The 20,741-nt window shown below is 42.9% G+C and overlaps 1 protein-coding gene across 4 annotated transcripts in view; it reads right to left on the minus strand.

Annotated features, from left to right (window-relative positions):
• Positions 1–5,942: 5,942 nt before the first annotated feature.
• Positions 5,943–20,741, minus strand: part of Prox1 (prospero homeobox 1) — a 50,981-nt gene continuing 36,182 nt past the window's right edge. For 3 of the 4 annotated variants that reach the window (XM_063236730.1, XM_063236731.1, XM_063236732.1), the window contains exon 5: positions 5,943–11,272. In XM_063236730.1, coding sequence (XP_063092800.1) covers positions 11,084–11,272 — 189 coding nt within the window. In that variant the 3' untranslated portion in view covers positions 5,943–11,083. The remainder of the gene's footprint in view (positions 11,273–20,741) is intronic. The other variant, XM_063236733.1, reaches the window with a different exon arrangement.

Here is a 20,741-nt window from a genome sequence, read left to right on the forward strand (position 1 = left end):
GACCTGCCCCCTCTTTTTACCTAGGATTAAATCTGAAATGTCTGATTGGGGTGTGGTGGTGCACACCTGTAATCCCAGGTCTCAGGAAGCTGAGCAGGAGGATCACTATGAGTTCAAGGCCATCCTGCACTGCATGGTAAAACCTTGTCTCAAGAAGAAAAAAATCAGGGGCTGGGGATTTAGTTCAGCAGCATAAGCACATGCCTTGCAAGAAGAAAAAAATCCGGAACATTCTTAACGTCAGCTCTACCCTTGCTTATTTGTAGTACAGTATCCTTTTCACTATACTACTGGTCTGAATTTGCTCACTTTGATCTGTGCTCATAAATGTAGGCTTTGTAAACAACCGAGTGTTCACACACACATATATATTGGATAAGCCATAGAATTAGAATACAATCTATATTTTAATGTTCGGTAGAATTCACCCATAAAACCATCAAGGCCAGGTACCTTTTGGGGAAGAGAAGAGAATTTTTATTGCCACTTTGTTTTCTTGGATGAGAATTTCAATTTCTCCTCCAGCCTAGATTATATTAAAATGCCTTCCTTCCATATCCTCCTCTTTTTGGCTTCCAAAAACATTCCTTTCACTGATATTTTCATATATCTCTATATAAGCATGATATCAATGGTATAATATTGGATATTGAATAAATTATATCAAACCGATGATCTGGGTTTCGTTCATGACATTTTTCCAAAATGCAAATTCCTATACTTGCATGTGTGCATCTGAACTGTGTTGGATGTGCAGTACAGGCCAAGCCTTGTCTGTGCCAGGCTTCCAGGCCTTTCCTCGATTTGGTGTCAAGTGGGAAGCTATGGGCGGAAACCAGGGGACACATTTTTCCTCCTCAATCCTCAAAAGTTTCCCAGTTGTGATTAATAGGAAACAGGGACATTGGTTTGCGGAATTATTTCTTAATAGGTCAAAGATAACAGTCATGACAAGAATTCATAGTTCCAATTTTCAACATCTCGAGCTCTGCGCACCAAGGAATTTCCAATAGCTGTAAAGCACAAGGTCCTGTTTGCACAAACACTGGGGAAAACCCAGTGCTTTCTACACCAGCAGATTTATTTGCAGAGACGCAGGCATGTTTTCCAGGGAGGCTGCCAAACTATCTCCTGAGCCAGTCTAGCTAGCACCTGGGCGACTCCGCAGGGGGCTTTGCAAATAATACCCTCCCTCTGCCAGGATGGAGGCCGCCTAAGTGATTTTGTTTCAGTGTGTTAGGGCACCTTAATCTTCCTAAGCTCTTCTCCTACCCCAGGCCCACCGAAGCCCCTGCCACAGGGGGGTGTGGCCACCAGGCTCTGTGCCCAGGCAGATGGCAGGGGCCTGGGAGCTGCAAATGTGGGGCAAAAGCTTTGAGATCCTAGGATCCTTCTGTATTCTTCAAAATGTGACTGTCTTGGGAAGGTGGGCTGGGTCTGGGTATAGTTCTTAGATTAAAATTTAAGACAAGATGACCAGGTGACAAAGCTACTGACTGAGGAAGAAAGAGAACTAATTGTGACTGGGAACAAACCATGCGCTAAGTTCAGAGCCATTTCTGTGACACGATCTCTCGTCTGAAGTTTTATTAGAACTTGTGTGCAAGATTTTAATTTTCATCCTAAAGAGCCCTCACTGAGTTGTCCTTGCTTGGCAGAGAACCTTTTGCTTTAAGTTTCCATAGAGCCCACTGTTGCTTAATGCCTACCTCCAAATAAAGCATTTTAAAACATCATAACCAATGAGATAATTGTTTTAAACACAGGAGTCTTTTTCAAATGAATGTCTTTGGTGCTTCCTTATAAAGCCAAGCTGTGTATGCTAAAAGAGGTCTCAATCTGGGGGCTGCAGAGATAGTCTCATCCTGCTCTAAGAGCTAAGCAATAAGAGCTACTGAGTTTGATTACCTCTAAAATTTCTTCAGTGTGAGCCATTTTTCTTCGTAATGAGGGAAATGGTCTCTAGTGGAGAAGTATTCTTCCTTATGCATGATTCAGAAGGACTCTTAGATCACGGATGGGACTCAAGTCCTCAAGGGGAACAGGAGGGAATCTGGGCACAGAAACCTTTGGTCGGACCCCATGGGTGGAAGGGCAGCCAGGCGCCCATCTGGAGATGGGGCTCACCTAAGGTGGGGTGAGGTAGGACCCAGTAGGGAACTGCTCTGCAGGTATTCCTGCACCTCTGTCCTTTTTTTTTTTTTTTTTTTTTTTTTTTTATCAGTACCAGGGATCGAACTCACGACCACACACTTGGCAAGGCAAGGGCTTATGCCGCTGAGCTAAACTCCCAGCCCTGCACCTCTGTCGTTTTAAACACATTCTAAGCACGTACTACTGGCAGGAGAAACACACTGAGACCTTGATATCCTAATGCTGCCTTTACAGAGAGGTGACTGGGATGTCACACGCACCCAGCGCTTGGCAAGGGGCTGAGACACTTGCAGAGGGGATGCGACCTTTCCTAGGGAAGGACCCAGTTGTGCTTGCAGCATTTTGTCCCTGCTTTGCTCTTTGACCTCCGCTGGCCTGCTTGGAGAAACAAAAGCATTTTAAGGATCTGTGTTAGTCTGGATGTTTTTGCACCTAGAAATCTTTTGGAGAAAGTCAGCATAGGCACCGCACTGACTCTAATGGTTCTTTAGCCTGTAAAAGTCTTGTAATTCCGCTGGGATATTCAAAATTGGAATTGCACAGAATGCTGGCAGGTGTTCATGCCCCCAAAGTGTGCTCCTTGGGTGACTTCTTCAGCGTCACAACCTGCCCTTTCGTCTTCATTCTCGTGCAAATTGTCCCTCCCGTCGTCGGCAGGAGCCACAGTACTGTTACTTCTTTACTGTCTTTCATAATTTTGCCCAACTGTCTATTGGCTGTTTTCTAAAATCTAATCCATCACATTTACTGATATGCTTCTTATTTTATGCCTTTTAAAAATCAAGAATGTTGTTGCACCCCTGAATTTGGCAATAGCTGGCAGATATTTGATGTGTTTCTGCAATGTGCACCAAGGAGCATTTACTGGTACTCTCTTCGGCACGTGTTAGTAAATTCAGTATGAATATGTGTGGATTTTTAGCTAATAGTTTTAAAGAAAAATGTGTGAATTGCTTCTAATCGCTTTAAAGGAGATAAAGATGAATGCTGATAGCCTTTTAGAATTATCAGCATGCGAAGTTTGTGTGATCCACCGTGCAGCAGGCACTCGGACCCTTGGGACGTGTGTGGAGAGGTTGCAGGGAGGAATCAGGGCTGGTCAGGGTTGAGGATGGCCTACTTAGGGATCCTGGGCCAAAGCCATCAGAAAATTTAGAGTCACAAATGTAAGGATCTGAATATATATATGTATATGTTTTAAAATTAAGTTTATTGGTATGTTTTATATAAACATAAAGATCATTTTCATCATAGAGGATTTATACCTGTACATGATATATCTCAGTTCCTCTTTTTTTTGAGGGGGGAGGTACTGGGGATTGAACTCATGACCTTGTGCTTACCAGGCAGGTGCTTATGCCACTGGGTTAAATCCCCAGCCCTCTTGTTTTTTTGATCCTCTTTTATTTTTATTTATTTATTTTTTTGAGCAGAAAATATTTATGTTCTGGAAAGAAAGCTTTCTTTGTTTCCAAATCCATTTTTTTTTTCAAGGATAAAAAGAAAAGAAGAAGAAGGAGGAGGAGAGGAGGAAGAGGAAAAAGAAGAAGAGGAAGAAAAAGAAGAAGAGGAAGAAGAAGGAGAAGGAGAAGGAGAAGGAGAAGGAAAAGAAGAAAAGTACAACAAAGTTTCAAAACATGTCAATTGGAGGCAACAATGTTACAGACATTAAGCATTGCCATCCCCAAATCATTCACCCAGAGCATAAGACATCTGCCTTCAGTTGTCCAAACAATGCCAGCACAAATCTCTCTTTTCAGCGAACTCAGAGAACTCGGTAGTATAACTATCTTATTATTTTCTTTATATATATATATATATATATATATATATATATATATATATGTATATAACTTTCCTCTTTATAAGTTCATTAGGTCAGGCCTTTGTTACAGTGATGGAAAGCTAACACAGATGGTAGTACTAAAAAGATTACAGAAAAGACACTACAGACCTCAGGGCAGCTTCCAAGGGGGAGGAGCAGGCTCTGATCAGGAAAGATGGATCCCACCAAGGGCTTTGGGGGTGGCAGCAACCATCTAGTTTTTGACCCTGGAGGGTCAAGAGTACATAACTGTTCATTTAAATACAAGTTGTTCCAGTGTATATTTGTGTTTCATGTCATTGTGCATGTGAAGTCATATATTTATTTATTTATTTGCTTGCTTGTTTATTTATTTTTTTTGGTACCGGGGATCAAACTCACAACTTCATGCTTTCCAGGCAGGTGCTTATGCCACTGAGCTAAATCCTCAGCCCTAAGTCATAGTTTTAAACCTCTGATCAGGAAACATTCCTACCTGCTGTAACTTCTAAATGATTAGGCTGTCATGTGAATTTTCCAAGCTGGTTTCAAAGCAGATCGGTGTTAAGGTAAGTCGCTGTATCCGAAAGAGTCACTCTATAACTACTAAAGCCTTCTTTATGAAAAGGGTGGTTGGGAAAGGGCATCGAGGGGTGCTTTTAACCTGATCAAGGAATCAATATTTTGCCATAGAGAGACATAGGTGTTTCTTTGCACAATTTAACTAGACTAGAATTTAACTTTGCAGTGGTGTTGGTATGAAAGAGATCAGAAAGGAAAAACACTATTACATTCAATAAAGTTTTGATATTGCATGGACTGCAGGCAGTCTTGCATTAACAGGATTGAAATAGAAGGTTCTTATCATTTTGGTGAAGGCAGAAGAAGAGACCTGAGAGTCTAAGAAGCCTTCAACAGCACTGTGGACAGGACGGTGGTGTGGCTACCGCCAGCGGTGAGTAGAAGGGTCAGTCTCACTAGGAAAACGATTTCTGCTGATTTTTCTTATTCCTATGCATGGCTCTAGTCCATTTGGAAGTGCTTTCATAAAATACCCGAGGCCTGATGTTTTATAAAGAAGAGAGGTTTACTTAGCGCAGTTTTGGAGGCTGAAAGTCAGAGATTGGGTGCCCCCATCAATTCCACCCCTCTGCAGGTATCCTGCTAAGTGGTGCCACTGTGGTTAGAACAGGTGTGGGAGGAAGATATCACATGACAGGACAGGAAGACAGAGGAAAGGAGGGGCCACGCCTGGCGTTTCTATCATAGCTGATCCTCATAAGAACCCATCAGGCTCCCAAGAGCCCGCATCAACCCCTTCCAAGGACAGAACCCAGTGACGAAATACCATGCACTGAATGCCAGCCCTTAAAGATTCCTGCAGCCCTTGCTCTCAAGGGCACATTCAAATCATGCCGGGAGACGTGACTCTCAGACAAGTGAAGGAGGTTAAGCCAAAGTGTCTAACGCCTTACTGTCAATAATCTCAGTGCGAAAGAGGCTGCCAGTAATGTTTCAGAGAGATTTGAAAATTTTCCCTTAATGCTTGGTTCTGAGTCCAGCCAGTGCAAAAATGACGTGGGCACTCACTTCCCATATTTGAAAGAATGCATCTGTCACTATGTTAACTTTTGGCAGTGGCTTTCCTGGTTCTCTGAATGGTTCACTTGACATGACCAATTGTTGAAGGGTTATAAAATATTTCCTCAAGCTGGCTTATTAATTAATTAATTTATTCTGTAAGTTTGAGGCCTAAACAAAGTGCAGTCTGAGAGCTTCCAGGGCACCATTTAGCCACTAAGGGTAAACACCTAAGATCGAGGGGTCATTTTTCTGGCAATGCCTGGATATTGGGCTCTAGGACATTCAGCGCGGGAAAATCACCATATCTGATATTACAGTCACAACTAGCTGATCGCCGTATAATTAATTAGACACAGGTTCAAAAATGGTACGTCACGTGCTAAAAAAAATCGAACGGCACTGAGCTTGTAATGTATATTTTATTTTGCACAAGCTTGCATATATACTGCACATACATTCAGTTTAAGAGAAGATGGAAGGCACACAAGGCAATTGGACTACTGTATCCTTTAAGTGGTACAAAGCAAAAGGTAAAAGTTTGGAGAGTATACAAAAGCTTAAAACACACAAAGGAAAACCCCTTCCCACCCCCCACAACGATGTGTTTATTTTTCCTCCTGTTTTAAAATTTAGTAGCTGCCAAACTAAATTTTTTAAACTTTTACTTTAAAATCAATTGTCTACTGCACCTTTTTTATTTTTCTTTTTAATATGGACAGGGAGTCTCATTGTTTTTTATCATATCAATTAATATTACAGTACATCCTTGGTAATACAAAATTGTACACCTTCATCAAATAAATTAGGATAAATTAAACCAATAAATTATGCAAAGTCTTCAGAACAATAGACAATAACAAAAATCCACAATTGAAATTGCCTCTAGCTAAAAAAAAATCAAAAATTGACTTTATCAGTTCAGTTATTGTACTATATTCAAATCAAAGGGTCTTTATTACAAAAGAAAGAGCTTCATAATGCTATTTACAACATATTGCTAAATAATATAAAGGCAGTGTTTTGTCACGGTTTATACTATTTACATATGAGAAATGGCCGGGACGTTGGGGAAGCCACGATCTTTGATTTTTCTAGGTAGCTCTGAGACCAACCCCAAATTCGTTTTTCCTGTTCTACCTTTGAAGTGGTACTGTACAACTTTCATACAGCTTCCTTATCTCTCTACATGGAGGAATTGTGCATTGAAAAAATACAGAATGAGTACATTTTCGCAAAGGAAGGCCAGCCTGTCCGCCTCTTCCGCATCTGTCTGTGCGCTCGCGAGGTGTCCGATTTGAGAGAGGGCTCAGCTGAAAAGACTCAAAGTCCAGTCGCTTCCGCATTCTGTTATATTCTTAGAAGGAGAACTACAATAAGACGCAAAGGTTAAATACCAGTTTTGATCCCAGCTCTGAACATGAGCATTTGAACTTTAGTTCTTATAGATGGTTCACAACCAACAGATCTACAGAAAACAAAACTGCACTTCCTTCAACAGAACATTTAAGTGCAATACAGTAACTGCTCACTCATATCAAACAGTTATGTGTTTTTAAGGGGAGCTTTTTAAAAACAATGCTTCTTGGAATTTGCAAACACAGAGTTTGTACTAGAAGGAAACATTTGTACTAGCCACACCAATGAATATAATATACATGGCAAAGAGATTTTGTACTCTCTTCAGATATACACTGCTCTCAGGGGGGTCTGTAAACCACTTGTTCGCTGATGAATCTATGATTGTTTTGGGGGGCATCCTATCTTAACCCCCCCAAACCTTTAGCTTAATGACTCTATATTAACCTGCATATGTGTGGGCATGGGGCACTTCCTAAATGTCTTCATGTACATAAAAGAAATTTCATAAATTTACAGAAACTGAATTACCCTTGCCCTTGACATCTGATAAAAGAGACTGTTATCTTTTAAAAGTAGAGAGCAGGATTTTCAAGAATGCTTTCAACTGTCTATACAGTCACTGTAGTGTTCCTAATAAATTCAACAGATGTTGTGAGAATGTAGTTATTTATTAAAATCTCATGTCTTACGTAACAACAGCCATGAGGTTAAATATTTACATTGCTTTATAAAAGTTCCCCTCTTGCTTTAGTGTTTATCCATTTTGCTTTTTTTTTTACTGTTGTTTTAAATCTTTTAAATGATATTCACCCACGTTCCCAGTACAGTAACAAAGATTCTGCAAACATAAAACACTTTAATTAAATAATACTCGGAGGCACAAAGCAAACTTTAGGAATCTGTGGGTGAAGTTACTTAAATAACTGCTACTTTCTAACATCTTCCACATATTTTACCATTTAATGTGAAACATCCTTATTAAACAGCCAGAGAGACGGTAAGAATTAAATTTTTGTTGTCGCAAATAGAACATTCTTCTCACAAAACATAACAAATGTCTAAAATAGGTTCTCAAATCTAGATAGGAAAAGGAAAGTTTTCCACTTCACACGCATATATATATTTTTACATGTGTGTGTACGTGTGGATGTGTTTCCGCGTCCACACATGTGCACACACATACAGAGCACACGGTATGAAATATTGCTTCTATACTACTTTTCATCAGGCTAAGAAAACACAAGATTTGCACCACAGTTACAAAAAATTGGCTTCTACAAGAATTTTCAAAACTCGGATGCTGCTCGAACAATTGAGGAAAAAATAATTTGCGGTATCAAACGGTTCTAAAAATTCTCTTCTTCAAAAACGTATTTCTCCCGCTTCGTTTTAAAAAGACACAAAATATGCATAGCTATCAACGTTATGTCAAACAGCCAGGAAAAAAAATCTAGTGTTTATTGCAGCTGTAGTAATTGGAAACAAAGTCAAAAAGATGAATTCGAAAGCCACAGAAGGCACAAGAACAATTGTACTTTGTGGGAGAAAACTGGTATTTTGAAGGATTTTTTAAAATCCCCCCGCTGGTGCATTTTTAGATCTAGGCACAGACTATAACCTCAAGTGTACACGCAGAAAAGAATTTAGTTAACAGAAAGTAAGTGGTAGTGTGGAATTGCAACGTGGACTTTGGACTTTTTTCTCTCCTATGTCAACTGTCCCCCACTTTCACCCTCCCACCACGGAAAGTCAGTTTTCTCCTATGGACCCCACTTTTTACTTGGTGAGAGCTGACCTGAACTTTGGAAGGTGGTGGTTTTTAAAAAACACTGTTCAATAAGCGTTTTGAGAGACAGGCTTTTGTCATTCTCCGGTGTACAAGATTCTGATTGCCTAAGTGGAGGAGAGATCACCTAAAAGCAAAGACTTTGAGAACCGAGGTGTGTTTATCCTCACATTGCGATTTCTACTTGGAACTTGGAGGGTCTCCTCGGTAGCTGAGATGTTCGCCTGCAAACACACACGTGTTTGATTTGCCTATTTAAATTACAAAGGCAGGGGAAAAGCACATTCAAAATCCAAATAAACTTGGAATCACTACTTCACTTGCCACAGATTGAGAGGCGATAACTCGCAGTCTGTTTCCCAAGGTGAATCTGCTACAGCTTCTTTGCCTTTTACCTTGCAAAGAGCAACGTGCTGCTGATGTGAATTACACGGAACAGCAAAGATCTCATTGTGCAGTGAGTGACACAAGCAATGAAATCACGTGATGCCAAATAAGCAAGTCAGAAGTGTGACCAGAAGTGGTGATAAATAGGTGCTGATATATATGTGCACATGGGTGGGAGGATGCCACTGGGGGGTGGGCATGGCCCCGGACGCAGGGTAGATGGGTCAGTGTCCCAGCCCCGGCCACTGCAGGACCTGGCCACACTTCCAGCGCCTGTTAGTGTCCGGGCGATCAGGGCACCGGAGCACTGCACCACTGAATTTAAAGTCAGCAGGTTTTAAGGCTTTGTGCTGACAATGACTGTGTTCCCACATTCCCATCCATCAGCAGAATTTATAAATGACGTTGAACAGCAACGATCCGGCCTGGTCGGCAGTCACAAGTCTACCTGCGTTCTCCAAAGTCAAATGCATCTTTTTTATGAAAATTAAGGGGGAATGGCATTTATCTTCTGTGTGATTTAAATACCAGGTTTGGTACTGTGTCGTTTTAGAGCCGTAGATCAAAAGGGAAGGATGGGCCTGGAAAACACTATTAAAGAGAATATTGGATTCTTACTGCGTTAGAACACAAAACCCCACCCAAGGAAACAAGTGTGCATGCCGCTTGACTTTTAAAACGCAAGTATGGGACACTGCATCATTGAAAAACTGGAAAAGAAAGAAAAAAGAAGAGACCCACTGACGAATGCACGGTTCAGCAGCTAGCTCTCTTAGCTGTGCTGAAATTGTGTCTTTTGAGTTAACCCCAAACTTTCCTATGCGTCTCACATTTTGGTCAATATTAGCTTCTGAATTAGAAGAGATAGTATGGGCTGCTTTAAGATGTGATAACTACAGTGAAGAAACACTTAGCCATCACCACTTTGAATACCCATCCGTGTAGTGTGCAATCACACACGGACACAGACCAGCTGCAACTTCTAGCGTAGGTGAGGATTGTATGGTCCATTGGGGATTCCTTTATTCCTTATTGTAGAAAGGCATTCAGAAAATGAGGGTTCAGAAAAAAAGTTAATTGAACAGAAATAACAATTCTCGTAGGCGTATCAACAAAGTGAAGCAGAGTAAACCTCAAATGTATGTGCCTTTTTAATAGCTGAAGCAAAATAAATAGAAAACGATAGCAAAGCACAGCCTTTTTCTCTATGAAAACCGACCTAAAAGCTCACTTAGTAGGAAGAAGAACCAACTACAGAGTCTGGAGAGGTGGCCAGAAAGCAGGTATGGGTTTCAAGTCCCGTCTTGAAAGAGTCAGTAGGGTACAAAATCGCTTTGCCTCCATTAGAAACTGGTACTGCTAGTCGGGAGGGGGGTGTTTGCCATTTCTCTAAGGAAGGGCCTGAGAGCAATTATTTTTCTTTGCAATTTGGCCTTTGGGGGTATTTTTGAAAAGTGAGCTCCTCATTTGTCATTGGTGTTATTTCATTAAGAAAGAAAGAAAAAGCTACTTACAGAGTTCAAACCAAACAAAATATTTAAATGTATGAAGTGGTTCCTTTGCATTTTTAGACCTCCTTAACAGTGAAAAGCAGAGACAAGCCACCATCTGTAGTGCTGTGCAGTGTCATGGCGTGGCCTCGGCCACCACCATTTGCAATATGCCACCAAACAAGCAGAGGCATCTTTGCCAAATGCCCTTCTTGCGAACATACTTCACACACTCCAGCATTCTTTTTCCCTGAAAATTAACCCTCTGTTTTAGTCTCCAAATGTTAAGGGCCTCGGGCAAAAGTAAACTAAAGGAAGAAGGAAAATAACCATCCCCTTGTAATGCAAAACAATCAAGGGAGTGAGAGAAAGATGATGAGGGGGAATAACCAGCTGATTTCATAACATACCCATGCCTCCCATACACACACAGATGAAATCAAAATCCAGACACATACAGGAAGTCAGACATCCAAAGGGGACCGCTACTATTCATACATTCAAGAGTGGTCGAAATCTCTACTCATGAAGCAGCTCTTGTAGGCAGTTCGGGGATTTGAATATCTCAGGGACTTCACTATCCAGCTTGCAGATGACCTTGTATATGGCCTTCTTCCAGGAAGGATCAACATCTTTGCCTGCGATAATGGCATTGAAAAACTCTCGTAATGTGATCTGCGCAACTTCCAGGAATCTCTCTGGAACCTGCTGATACAAGGAGACAACGGCGTTAATAAAGTTTTCAGTTTCAAGTCCCTAGTTCTTCAAAGGAAACTGAGCTAAGTTCATTCTTTCAGAAAGGGGCTTACGTGGCACCTGTATGTCTTTCTAAAAATGGCCGGGTCTCTATTCTCTTATGTAAAGTCGTTATATATAGCAGCATTGTAATGTGGGACGCGGCTTTGTCAGGTCGGAGGAAGAGGCTGTGCAAGGCATACAAGCAGACTTACCTAGTGAGAAGCTAGCATTTCGCTGGGGGAGGGCTTGGGATTCCTCACTTCTTCAAATGGACCCATTCAAGGCCAAAGTGTCCAACTAACTTTCTCAGAATTTCACTTATCTTTCTTTTGATTTCCATTGTGAAAAAAATATGTTCATCAAATTTAATACTAAGTATTGGGCTTCTATATAAACTAAAACTGTATTTTTCAATGAAGAAATTCTCTAAAATCTTTAATGTCCCATTTGTATCAGATAATTATGAATTTAATATGCACTTGCATCTTAATCTGCCCTATAACGTACTCTCCACATACAAAGGAGTAAGATAATGTCATGAACATGAAGCCATAAAATGTAAGGTGCAAACTGAACCCTAAAATATTGACTCAGAACTACTTTACCTTGAGATGAGAATGGACCCATAAAAGATTGATGTAGGCAGCTGATCGTAATTATAGAAATAAACATTTATTGAGTGCTAATTGTGTACCAGGCACTGGGCTGACTTATTAAATGTGAATGTCACTCCATTTTTCCAACTGCAGTACAAGCTTTTATTATCCCACTTATATACAACAGGTAAACTGAGATTCAGAGAGATCAAGGAAATTGCACAAAGACAAACATTTCTCAAATACTCTTTTTAGAATCCTTATTGTTAAGCGTTTTCTTCCACAGCAATTAATATGTATCTGTCATGTATATGTATGTGTGTGTCTGTGTTCTCTTGATTTTATAGCAGGGAAAAGGGTAGCAAATGAGGTATATACTTAACAGTCTTTTGTAAGCTACTCATGGTAAAGTACTGCATAACATCCCCTACACCAACATAATGGATTCACAGAAAATATTTCTATGAACTCCTAATTTTTTAAGTATATGTTGATACTCAGTAGATTTATTTAGTGGGGTACTTATGCCTTGGCAATGTTTTATTTTTACAGTAAGTGCATTAATGTACCAGTAATATATGTAAACTCGTCTATCTACACATATATAGAGAGGAAAGATTCTCATCAGAGTTCAGATATCCACTTATCAAATTTAAAGGGGATACTGTCATGCTGTGTATGTTCAATTCTTTTCTCCCCACTTTTTCTCAACTGGTGCAATAGCCCTAATTATAAGGCTAGTAACTGGTAAAGCAAGCTAGAATGGTCACTGGACATCCCTGGTTTTCACATTTAAAATTGTACAAACAAGTCTACTGGTCCCAATAGCAAGTCCATTGTCTTTTTATGGAAAAATCTAATGAATCCCTAGGAAAACAGAGCTTCACTTGGGGTCCAATGTTGAGCAGCCTTTCCCAAAGGCATTCATACTGGCTTGTCACTGAGGTGTAGCTCCCACTCTGCTGGAAGGTCATCATTGTCTCCCATGGGTGTTTGCAAATGACCATTCCCTGCATGGGGAACTCCCACAAACATCAGTGCTTCCCCCCAGTCTCTGATGTACCCAGTTGGGGGGGAGAACTGAGCCCTCCCACTCACCTTAACCCAAACAGCACTTATGATTGTGAAGCAATCACTGTGAGCACTCCTCCCTGCCCCTGTCAAAGACAACCATCCACATCTCATCCGATGGGCACGGATGGGCATTACAGAGAGAGGATCTGGCAAGTGAGGACCGCAGTGTGCCACTCCCCACTCTGATTACCTGGTTTGGGAGCTGTTACCCAAATGCTACAGAAACATCATCATTGACATATATTAAAATAAACATTTCAAGAACTGTGATCTCAACACAGCCTCGATGAAAATCTATGCTCCTTGAATACTGAGGAAGGCAGTAGGGCTCTAGGATTGCAGGGTGGCAGCACCCCAGGAAGTCCCGCCTACTCTAAGGACCCCACAGGAGTGTAGGGAGCCAGAGGCCAGCAGAGAGGGACTCCTTGGAGACCATCAGAGTTGGGGGACACATTCAGGACAGAGGAGTACTGTGGGAGAGAGCAAGTCTATGGTCAGGCTGATCAGAGAATGTATCTAGGTGACCTCAGAGGTTATGCTTGTCTTTCTTGTTCTGATTGCTTACTACACTTTTTAATGGGGTTAGTGGGTTTTATTCCATCTTAAACATTTATTTCTTGCAGTTGTCATCATGGGCTGTGTGGAGTCCCTTCTGTATTTGTGTCTGATGCTATTTAACTTTTCACCAACTTATATCTAGCTGCAGTGGGCTTATCATTGGTGTCTTTAGATACGAAGCCATGGCTTTGACTCCATGAGCCACTCGGCTCAGTGACTTTGCCAGAGTAGTTTGATAAATGCCATGCTTCATAATGACATCTCACCTTCTGCTCTGTGTACCACTGCTCAGAAGTGGCACTTCTATTCTTCCTCTATGCTTTTAGAATAGGCAACTTAAAATAATAATAGAATTTCAAGAGCTGGAGATCTCAGAAATCATCATTTTCTAGACAAAGACACATTCTCTGAGATGAAGAAATTATGAAATAAAGGAGGGTGACACAAGGTACCTTGCCATTAAACTGGGGTGACCTCCGTCTAATACTTTTTAGAGAAATTTTGACTTGTAAGAGGCATGAAACCCTCATAAAAGCTGTGGATCTGTAATCAAGAAAACGTACCAATGAGTTAGCGCCTTTGAAATTTATGGAAATGGCATTAGACTCCCCAGAAGAAATTGTGATGATTGGTTTTTGTTGGGAAAGGAATAATTCCTTGTTTTGTTTTTGAGAAAAGGTCTCACTGGGTTGCCCATTCTGGTATCAAATTTTTAGTGATCTGCCTGCCTCTGCTTCCCGAGTGCTGGGATTATAGGCATGTGCCACTATGCCTGGCTGATTGGGAAAGAAAGAATTCTTTGTGAAAAAACATAAAGAGCTGTTTGGTGAGTGTTTAATACTCCTGTAGGCAGGAGAGCTGGTAAGAGGACGTTATAATGAGATTGTCTAAGACGGGAGCAACTGATCTTTTCTGCAGGCTCCAGTGTTGGGTAGCAACTGATCTGCTGAGAGGGCGCCAGTGAATTCCATCCACAGGTAGAAATATCACCCTGCGCTCTCTGTCTGAACTCTTACCCCAAGTCCTGTTACCGGAGGTCCTTCTAATGTATTGCAGGGGTATCTTAGAATTCGGGGTTCTGGATGGGCATGATCTCGCCCATATTTTTGGCATCTCCTCACACCTTAATGGCTTTCCAATCACTAATAAACATCTGCAGAAAATCCCTTAGTGACAAGTAATCCCTTATCTTGGTTTCTTTTAATAGAACCCAACAATCTGCAGAATGAACCCTAGACTCCATCTCCTCAGCATCAGGTGGCGACGGTCAATCAAGCCACTGGAATGCAAGACAATGCAGGCTGCGAGGGCGGGGGCGGGGAGCCATGCCTTTGGACAGGCCACAGGGGACAAACAAAAGGCTCCCAAAGTCTCTGGCTGGAACTCCTGAGGCTATTGTGGGAGCTGCTTTGCCTGCCTGCAGGCGTTCTTCAGGAGACCAGAGTGGAAAGTTTGCCGTGATAAAGAGGCATCCCAATATAGGCACCTCACCCCACACCGTCTTGCCTCGGTATGCTGAGGGGAGCGGGCTGGAACCCGGGGAACTGAACATACTCATCCACTTGCAGGGCGCTGGCTGTCAATCCTGTGCCTTTGAGACTCCTCAGAGCAAACCAGGACCTCTGGGGCTTTGGACAGATGGAAAAGTGAGAGATGGTCTCCGGTCCACTCCACCCAGACCTGGGTCACACACACTCACGTGGAGTGTTTGGTCTGTGGTCATTTTGTGACCCTTTTTTTATTTTTAAATCAGAATGAGTGGCAAAGACATTTTCCCCTGTCTTCCTCCTCCTCTTCCCAGTTGCTTTACCTTCAAGGATGATTTGTTTTATTAAACTGACTGTCCCTAGCCTCTGCAGTACATAATAAAAGCCTGACATAGCAGGCTGCCCGCCTTCTGTGTCCTGCAGATAGTCATCATAAGTGTCAGGACATACCAAGGTTAGCGGTCACTGGAAGTGTGCTCGCTGGCCCAAACCTTGCCAAACGCTCTTGGCAGCTGAATGAATGTCACAGAGAATAGAAGGGGAATTACAAAGGTTAAAAAGAAGACAGCCTCTCCTCTTTTCTGGAGACAGAGAAGCTGATTTTTCACACCTCTGAAACATCCGTAAGCTCATTCATCAGCCTCTTGCGGGGGACCGTAACCTTGGCCCCTGTGCGGATCTCCACGGACATCCCTCCATCCTTGATCCCCTTTAAAAACCAGTCCACTGAAATCATTTCATCAGTGAAATCACCTTCACTGAGAGGGATAGAAAACAAGCCCGCCCCCTCCCGAGAAACCACAGGTTGAGGGGGGCTCCCGGAGCAGATGGATGGGTTTCAATTGCATATAGGGAGCTCACCCACACAGTCCCTTTAGGCTAACAATGTTTTCAAACTTCCTGGCCCAGGGGAAAATAGAGGGGTGCATCTGCACAGGTGGGAGTGGCCTAGGGATGAATAAGTAAAACCCCCGCGCAGTGTTTTGGTGAATTTGTTGGCGTTGGGCTGCCTTTTTTTTTTAAATCCACCTCCATTTTTTTAATACTATAAAAGGGCAATAAAATGCTGACTGTGGGAAGACAATGTCAAGGAGAAAAGGGTACTGGTATTTTGGATACTCTTCACTGCTCGCCTTGGAGAGGGAGTTATTCTTGTCACAAACCCTTTTGTCTGCATCTGCTGACTGCTTGCCCGTAGCCAGCAGCATACTTTAACTGTTCTGTCACCTCCTAACATCACATGCATCAGCTGTTGGGCTTTTGTTACGGGTATTGTAGAGCTAATCCGCTGTGGCTGTTCCACTGTGCGGTCAATAAAACAGAGACGGGCTTCTCAGACTCTTCTGCATGAATATTTCAGATGGCTTTTTACAACTTCAATTCACAAAATCAAATAAATAAATAACTCCTCCAGCGCCCCCAGGGCCCTCCCCTCGCACAGAAACAAAACCCCCTCAAACTGGGCCCACATGCCTCCAAGTTAACCTCATTGAAGGCTCCCGACTTGAGCCTCCCAGTGATTGTTTCAGCAAACTTGAAAGAACCGGGCTCTCCCCACTTCAGCAGCGTGGAATCTGAACTTACTATTAGAGGGAAGCGCATCTCGGGCTGCAGGCTGGCGGAGCAGCTCTGAAGATGTGGAAAGCTACTCTGGAAACTTTTGAGCCTTCAAATGTTACATCTGTCTGTCTGCCTGTCTGTGTCTCTCCTTCTCCCTGTGTGTGTGTTTGTAAGGGCATCAGAACTATATAGCATCGCCCAGTGAAGCTGCTTCTATTGTTCCCATCTGCATTTTCTTCCCCTCCATTCATCTGGAAGGGGCCAGGGGAAATGGCTGATGTATTTAGCTCATCCTAAGAGCCTTTCCAAAATGTTCAGCCAGCACAGGAGCAGAGAAAGAAAATCAAACGCTCTGGGTTTGTTTTGCAAAACTGCATTACACCATGATGGTGTAAACACTGTCCTAATCACAGAGGCGTTTTTCTAGGTGACTTCCAAGCATCTTTGGAGAAGTTCAGAGGAGAGAGGGCACCTCCATGCCTGTATACACACACACACACACACACACACACACACACACACACACACACACACGAGCACATAAAGATCCTGGTGAAGGAGACAAACCATTGAAGTACTTTCCTGGCCGTTCATTCACCCCGGTGTGAGCATGATTCCTCTAAACAAACTTGCCCGTCCCTGCTGTTTGTTAAGTCAATATTGATGGAGGAAAGACCTATCTCCTGACGGCAGTGGTACAAGCTAGGGACTTGTACAGCAGACAGAGTGTACTCAAATGGATAAACTTGGAGGCTTTGGTAACTCCTTGTAGGGATTATCAGATGGAAAGGCAAGAACAGATACATTATGACTGCTCCTCTCCTGTCTCACTCACGCTGAACTCTGCTGCCAGAGGCAGAAAAGAGGAATCACGGAGCTATGAAATACGGTCCCAAGACGCTATTACGAAGGCCTCCTTTTGCACTCATGCATGCATTTATCTGTGTGCACAGGCAGGGCCTAAGCGGCCCTTCAGAAAACAAGGAGCGGTGTGGGCTGCACTCTGGTCCATCGCCCCTCCTTCTAGGATAGGCTCCAATGGGAAAGCCACCACGAATGTGCTTTGGGAGGCGTAAAACACCATCCCAGTGGAAAGTGGTAGTGTGGGCTTCAAAAAGGAGCCCTAATTCCTAGGGAGCATCTCGCTGTGATTAACAAATGCATTGCAAAGCACTGGTCTGAGAGGGACTTTGAGGTAATTTCCTTGGGCAACTGTATTGGCTGAGTGGACAAAGTGGGAAAAGTTGCCTTGTGCTTCTTGAATTCCGTGTTGCTTGTTTCAGGAGGCTGACTCCACCCCAGCCTCCTGCGCTACCTGTACCTGCATGCATGTGTGTGCTTCCCTGGGAAAGTCAATTTCCATACTGAGATGAGGTTTTGCAGATTAAACTGCAAGTGCCATGGTCAAAGAGCAAGGTGCTAGCCCTAGAGTGCTCGCTGAATGGCTGAAGGGCCTTTGGATTTTAGTAGGATGGTCCAACCTATGTTTGGGAGGACGAGCAGGAAGCACTGGCTGCAAAGCTGCCTCCAGACACCTGCAAGGTGACAGCAAATGAAACCGAGGTACATTCTTCATAACAACTGGCCTTAGGTCTAAAGTCCCCCTCCTTCTGCTGCTCCAGGGCCACTCAGCTTTGGGGGCCCTTAGAGGATTAAATCACCTTAAAATACCCACGCTGTTTGGGGCCTCCGAGCAGGTCTATTTCCTACTTACATGTTTTGGTACTTAAATATGAAGAGAAAATGCTTGTAGGCAGTGGCTACAGTTCAAGGCTGTCGTTTTAGAAAAAAAAACACTATGTTTCCTCCACCCAAGCAAAAGAACACATGGCGGTAACAGTCTGTGTCATTTTTTTTCACAAAGCTTCAAAAGAACAATGTTCTGTTGAACAAAATTCAGTAGCATTCTGTAAACATTAATTTAAGGAAATCAATAGACTCAGTGAGCTAAAGCCATATTGCAAGATAAACTGGCCAGAGTGCCACTTTGTCAAATAGATTTTCGTTTTCTCGGCGAGATAAAGACAGTTTCAAAATGGGGCAGACGTGTTGCAACCAAGGTTTGAAAAGTATGTGGCCTTCACACAGTCTGTCTGTTCCTACCACAAAGCTGGATAAACATACTTTAAAATGATAAGATTGATTGGGAACTGAGTTGGCTTTAAAATTTTACATACGGTAGGTTTCTTGGTGGTTTTGTAAGACAAGAAGAAGAAGAATAAAAACACTGTGCGCTCAGAATAGAAACTATGACGAGAAAGGGGTTCAGTTGTTTTGAGAGAGAAAGAGCTTTGGGAACAGTTTCAGGTGATATCTGACTTTAAAAAAGAAAGAGAAGAAGAAATCTTTATTCATGCTGACCGGACGGGCAATAGGCCTTCTTGCTGAAACCCCAAAGCCAAAGTTACGAGTGGGTTTGGGATCAGAGGTTTCAGCCGGCAGAAGGGGTCCATGCCCCCTGCCCAGCAGGCAAAGTTGTGTCTAATGTGTGCCCGGGCTGTGGGGCTGAGGGAGGCAACCCGGGCAAAGGCGGGAGAAAGAACTCGTGGGTATTCGCCCAAGAACCTCCAGGTCTCTCTCTGCTAGACTCAAAGAGCTGTAAAGATAACTGGAGCAAGTGGGGAAAGGAAAGCAGGTTTTCTGTCTGGCGTCACAGTGGGGAACTGCATGGAGTTGGGCAGTACGCTTCCGAGTTCCGAGTTCCTCCAGTGCCACAGCAGCCCTTGCGAATGCCCGTCGAGTAGCAACCAGCTAGGACCCGGCAATGGCCTCCAGAGGGAAGGTAATGAAAGTATGAAGTGCCCCCTGGAGACTTCCCAGGAGGGAGGGGAAGGGTGTCCCTACAAGGGACGGTTGGACTCCTGGGAAAGAATCACAGGAACTGGACTTTGGCCTGCAGAGGGAGAGAGGGCTGCTGTTGGCCATGCCCTTGGCCCGGCCACTCTGATGACAGTGGGATTGAAGGAAAGAGGCACAGGTTGTTGGGTACTTCGCTTCCTCACCTGAATTAAAGCCTTTGTCTTTTAAGAGCATTTAGAAAATACAGAGTTCCCAACAAAACTTCTACAACTCTAAGATGCTCATCATATACATAAATAAATAATTATTCACAGTGTGCTACAACTGAGTCTGTTGAACAACTGTGACTCTCAGGTAATAGAGAAGGAGCGTCTTCACACCTGCTGCTCTGCCTCTCAATAAGCGTGCACACATGTAAACATTCCACGATCCACTCCGAAGTCACGTGCGAAATAAATAAAACCATCTTTTCCCTCGTCCCTGTAAAAGTATACAAGCATGCTGAGAGCAGACTGACAAATGTGTTTGAGACATTGTCAACATTGTTTTGTGGGGCTGAAATTTGGTTCACTGACTATGCTTGAGGTAGCAACTTTATTTGCTCATGTACGGAAGTCCTGGTGTTGGAAGTGTCAGGAAACAATGATTATCTCGTTATTTATTCATAGGGTCCAGTTTCCTTGTCTCCTAAACTGTATATGTCTCAAAAAAGGACTCCAGGTTTAAACATGCAAATGAAATTCAAGGAAAATCTTCAAACACTAAAACTGAATACTTTCCCCAATGTCTTGGAGACACTAGACAGTACTTTTAAGATCTTAGACAGAACAAGGGGACTCTGCTAGAATTGCATTCCTGGTAGGCTGTGGAGCTAAGACGGGACCAAGATTATTCTATCACATAATCATAGAATTTCAGAGCTTTGGAACCAAGAGGGATCTCAGAGAATCCCAGCTCCCCAAGAGAGAAGCAGTCTTCAGCAAGGGCCCAGCAAACTAAGCCTGCAAAGGGTCAGAGCAAAACTAACCAGGCTCAATGGGCCACATTTGGTCTGGGCTACATATTCTCTTTCCCCTTCTTTTTAACAACTGTTTAAAAATATAAAAGCCATTCTCAGCAGAGGGCCATGAAAAACAGATGGCGGGTCAGATGCGGCCTACAGGCCGCAGTGTGCCAACCCCTGCTCTTAGCCAAACTTGAGGGCTACTGACTTTTCTAAAAGCTTAATGCTCTTTCATTCCACACTCATTCTGTGGGCCACCCTGGGCCAGCAAACCAGTTGCTGTTGTTGGAAAAATGAGCGCTCCCAAACTTAATGGCAAGGCAGTGCATGAATCAGGGGCCACCGGTTTCTGAGCTCAAGAC

The sequence above is a fragment of the Cavia porcellus genome, unplaced genomic scaffold (assembly GCF_034190915.1).
Source record: "Cavia porcellus strain 051 isolate PalLab524CR breed Dunkin Hartley unplaced genomic scaffold, mCavPor4.1 scaffold_26, whole genome shotgun sequence".
Lineage (NCBI taxonomy): Eukaryota > Metazoa > Chordata > Mammalia > Rodentia > Caviidae > Cavia > Cavia porcellus.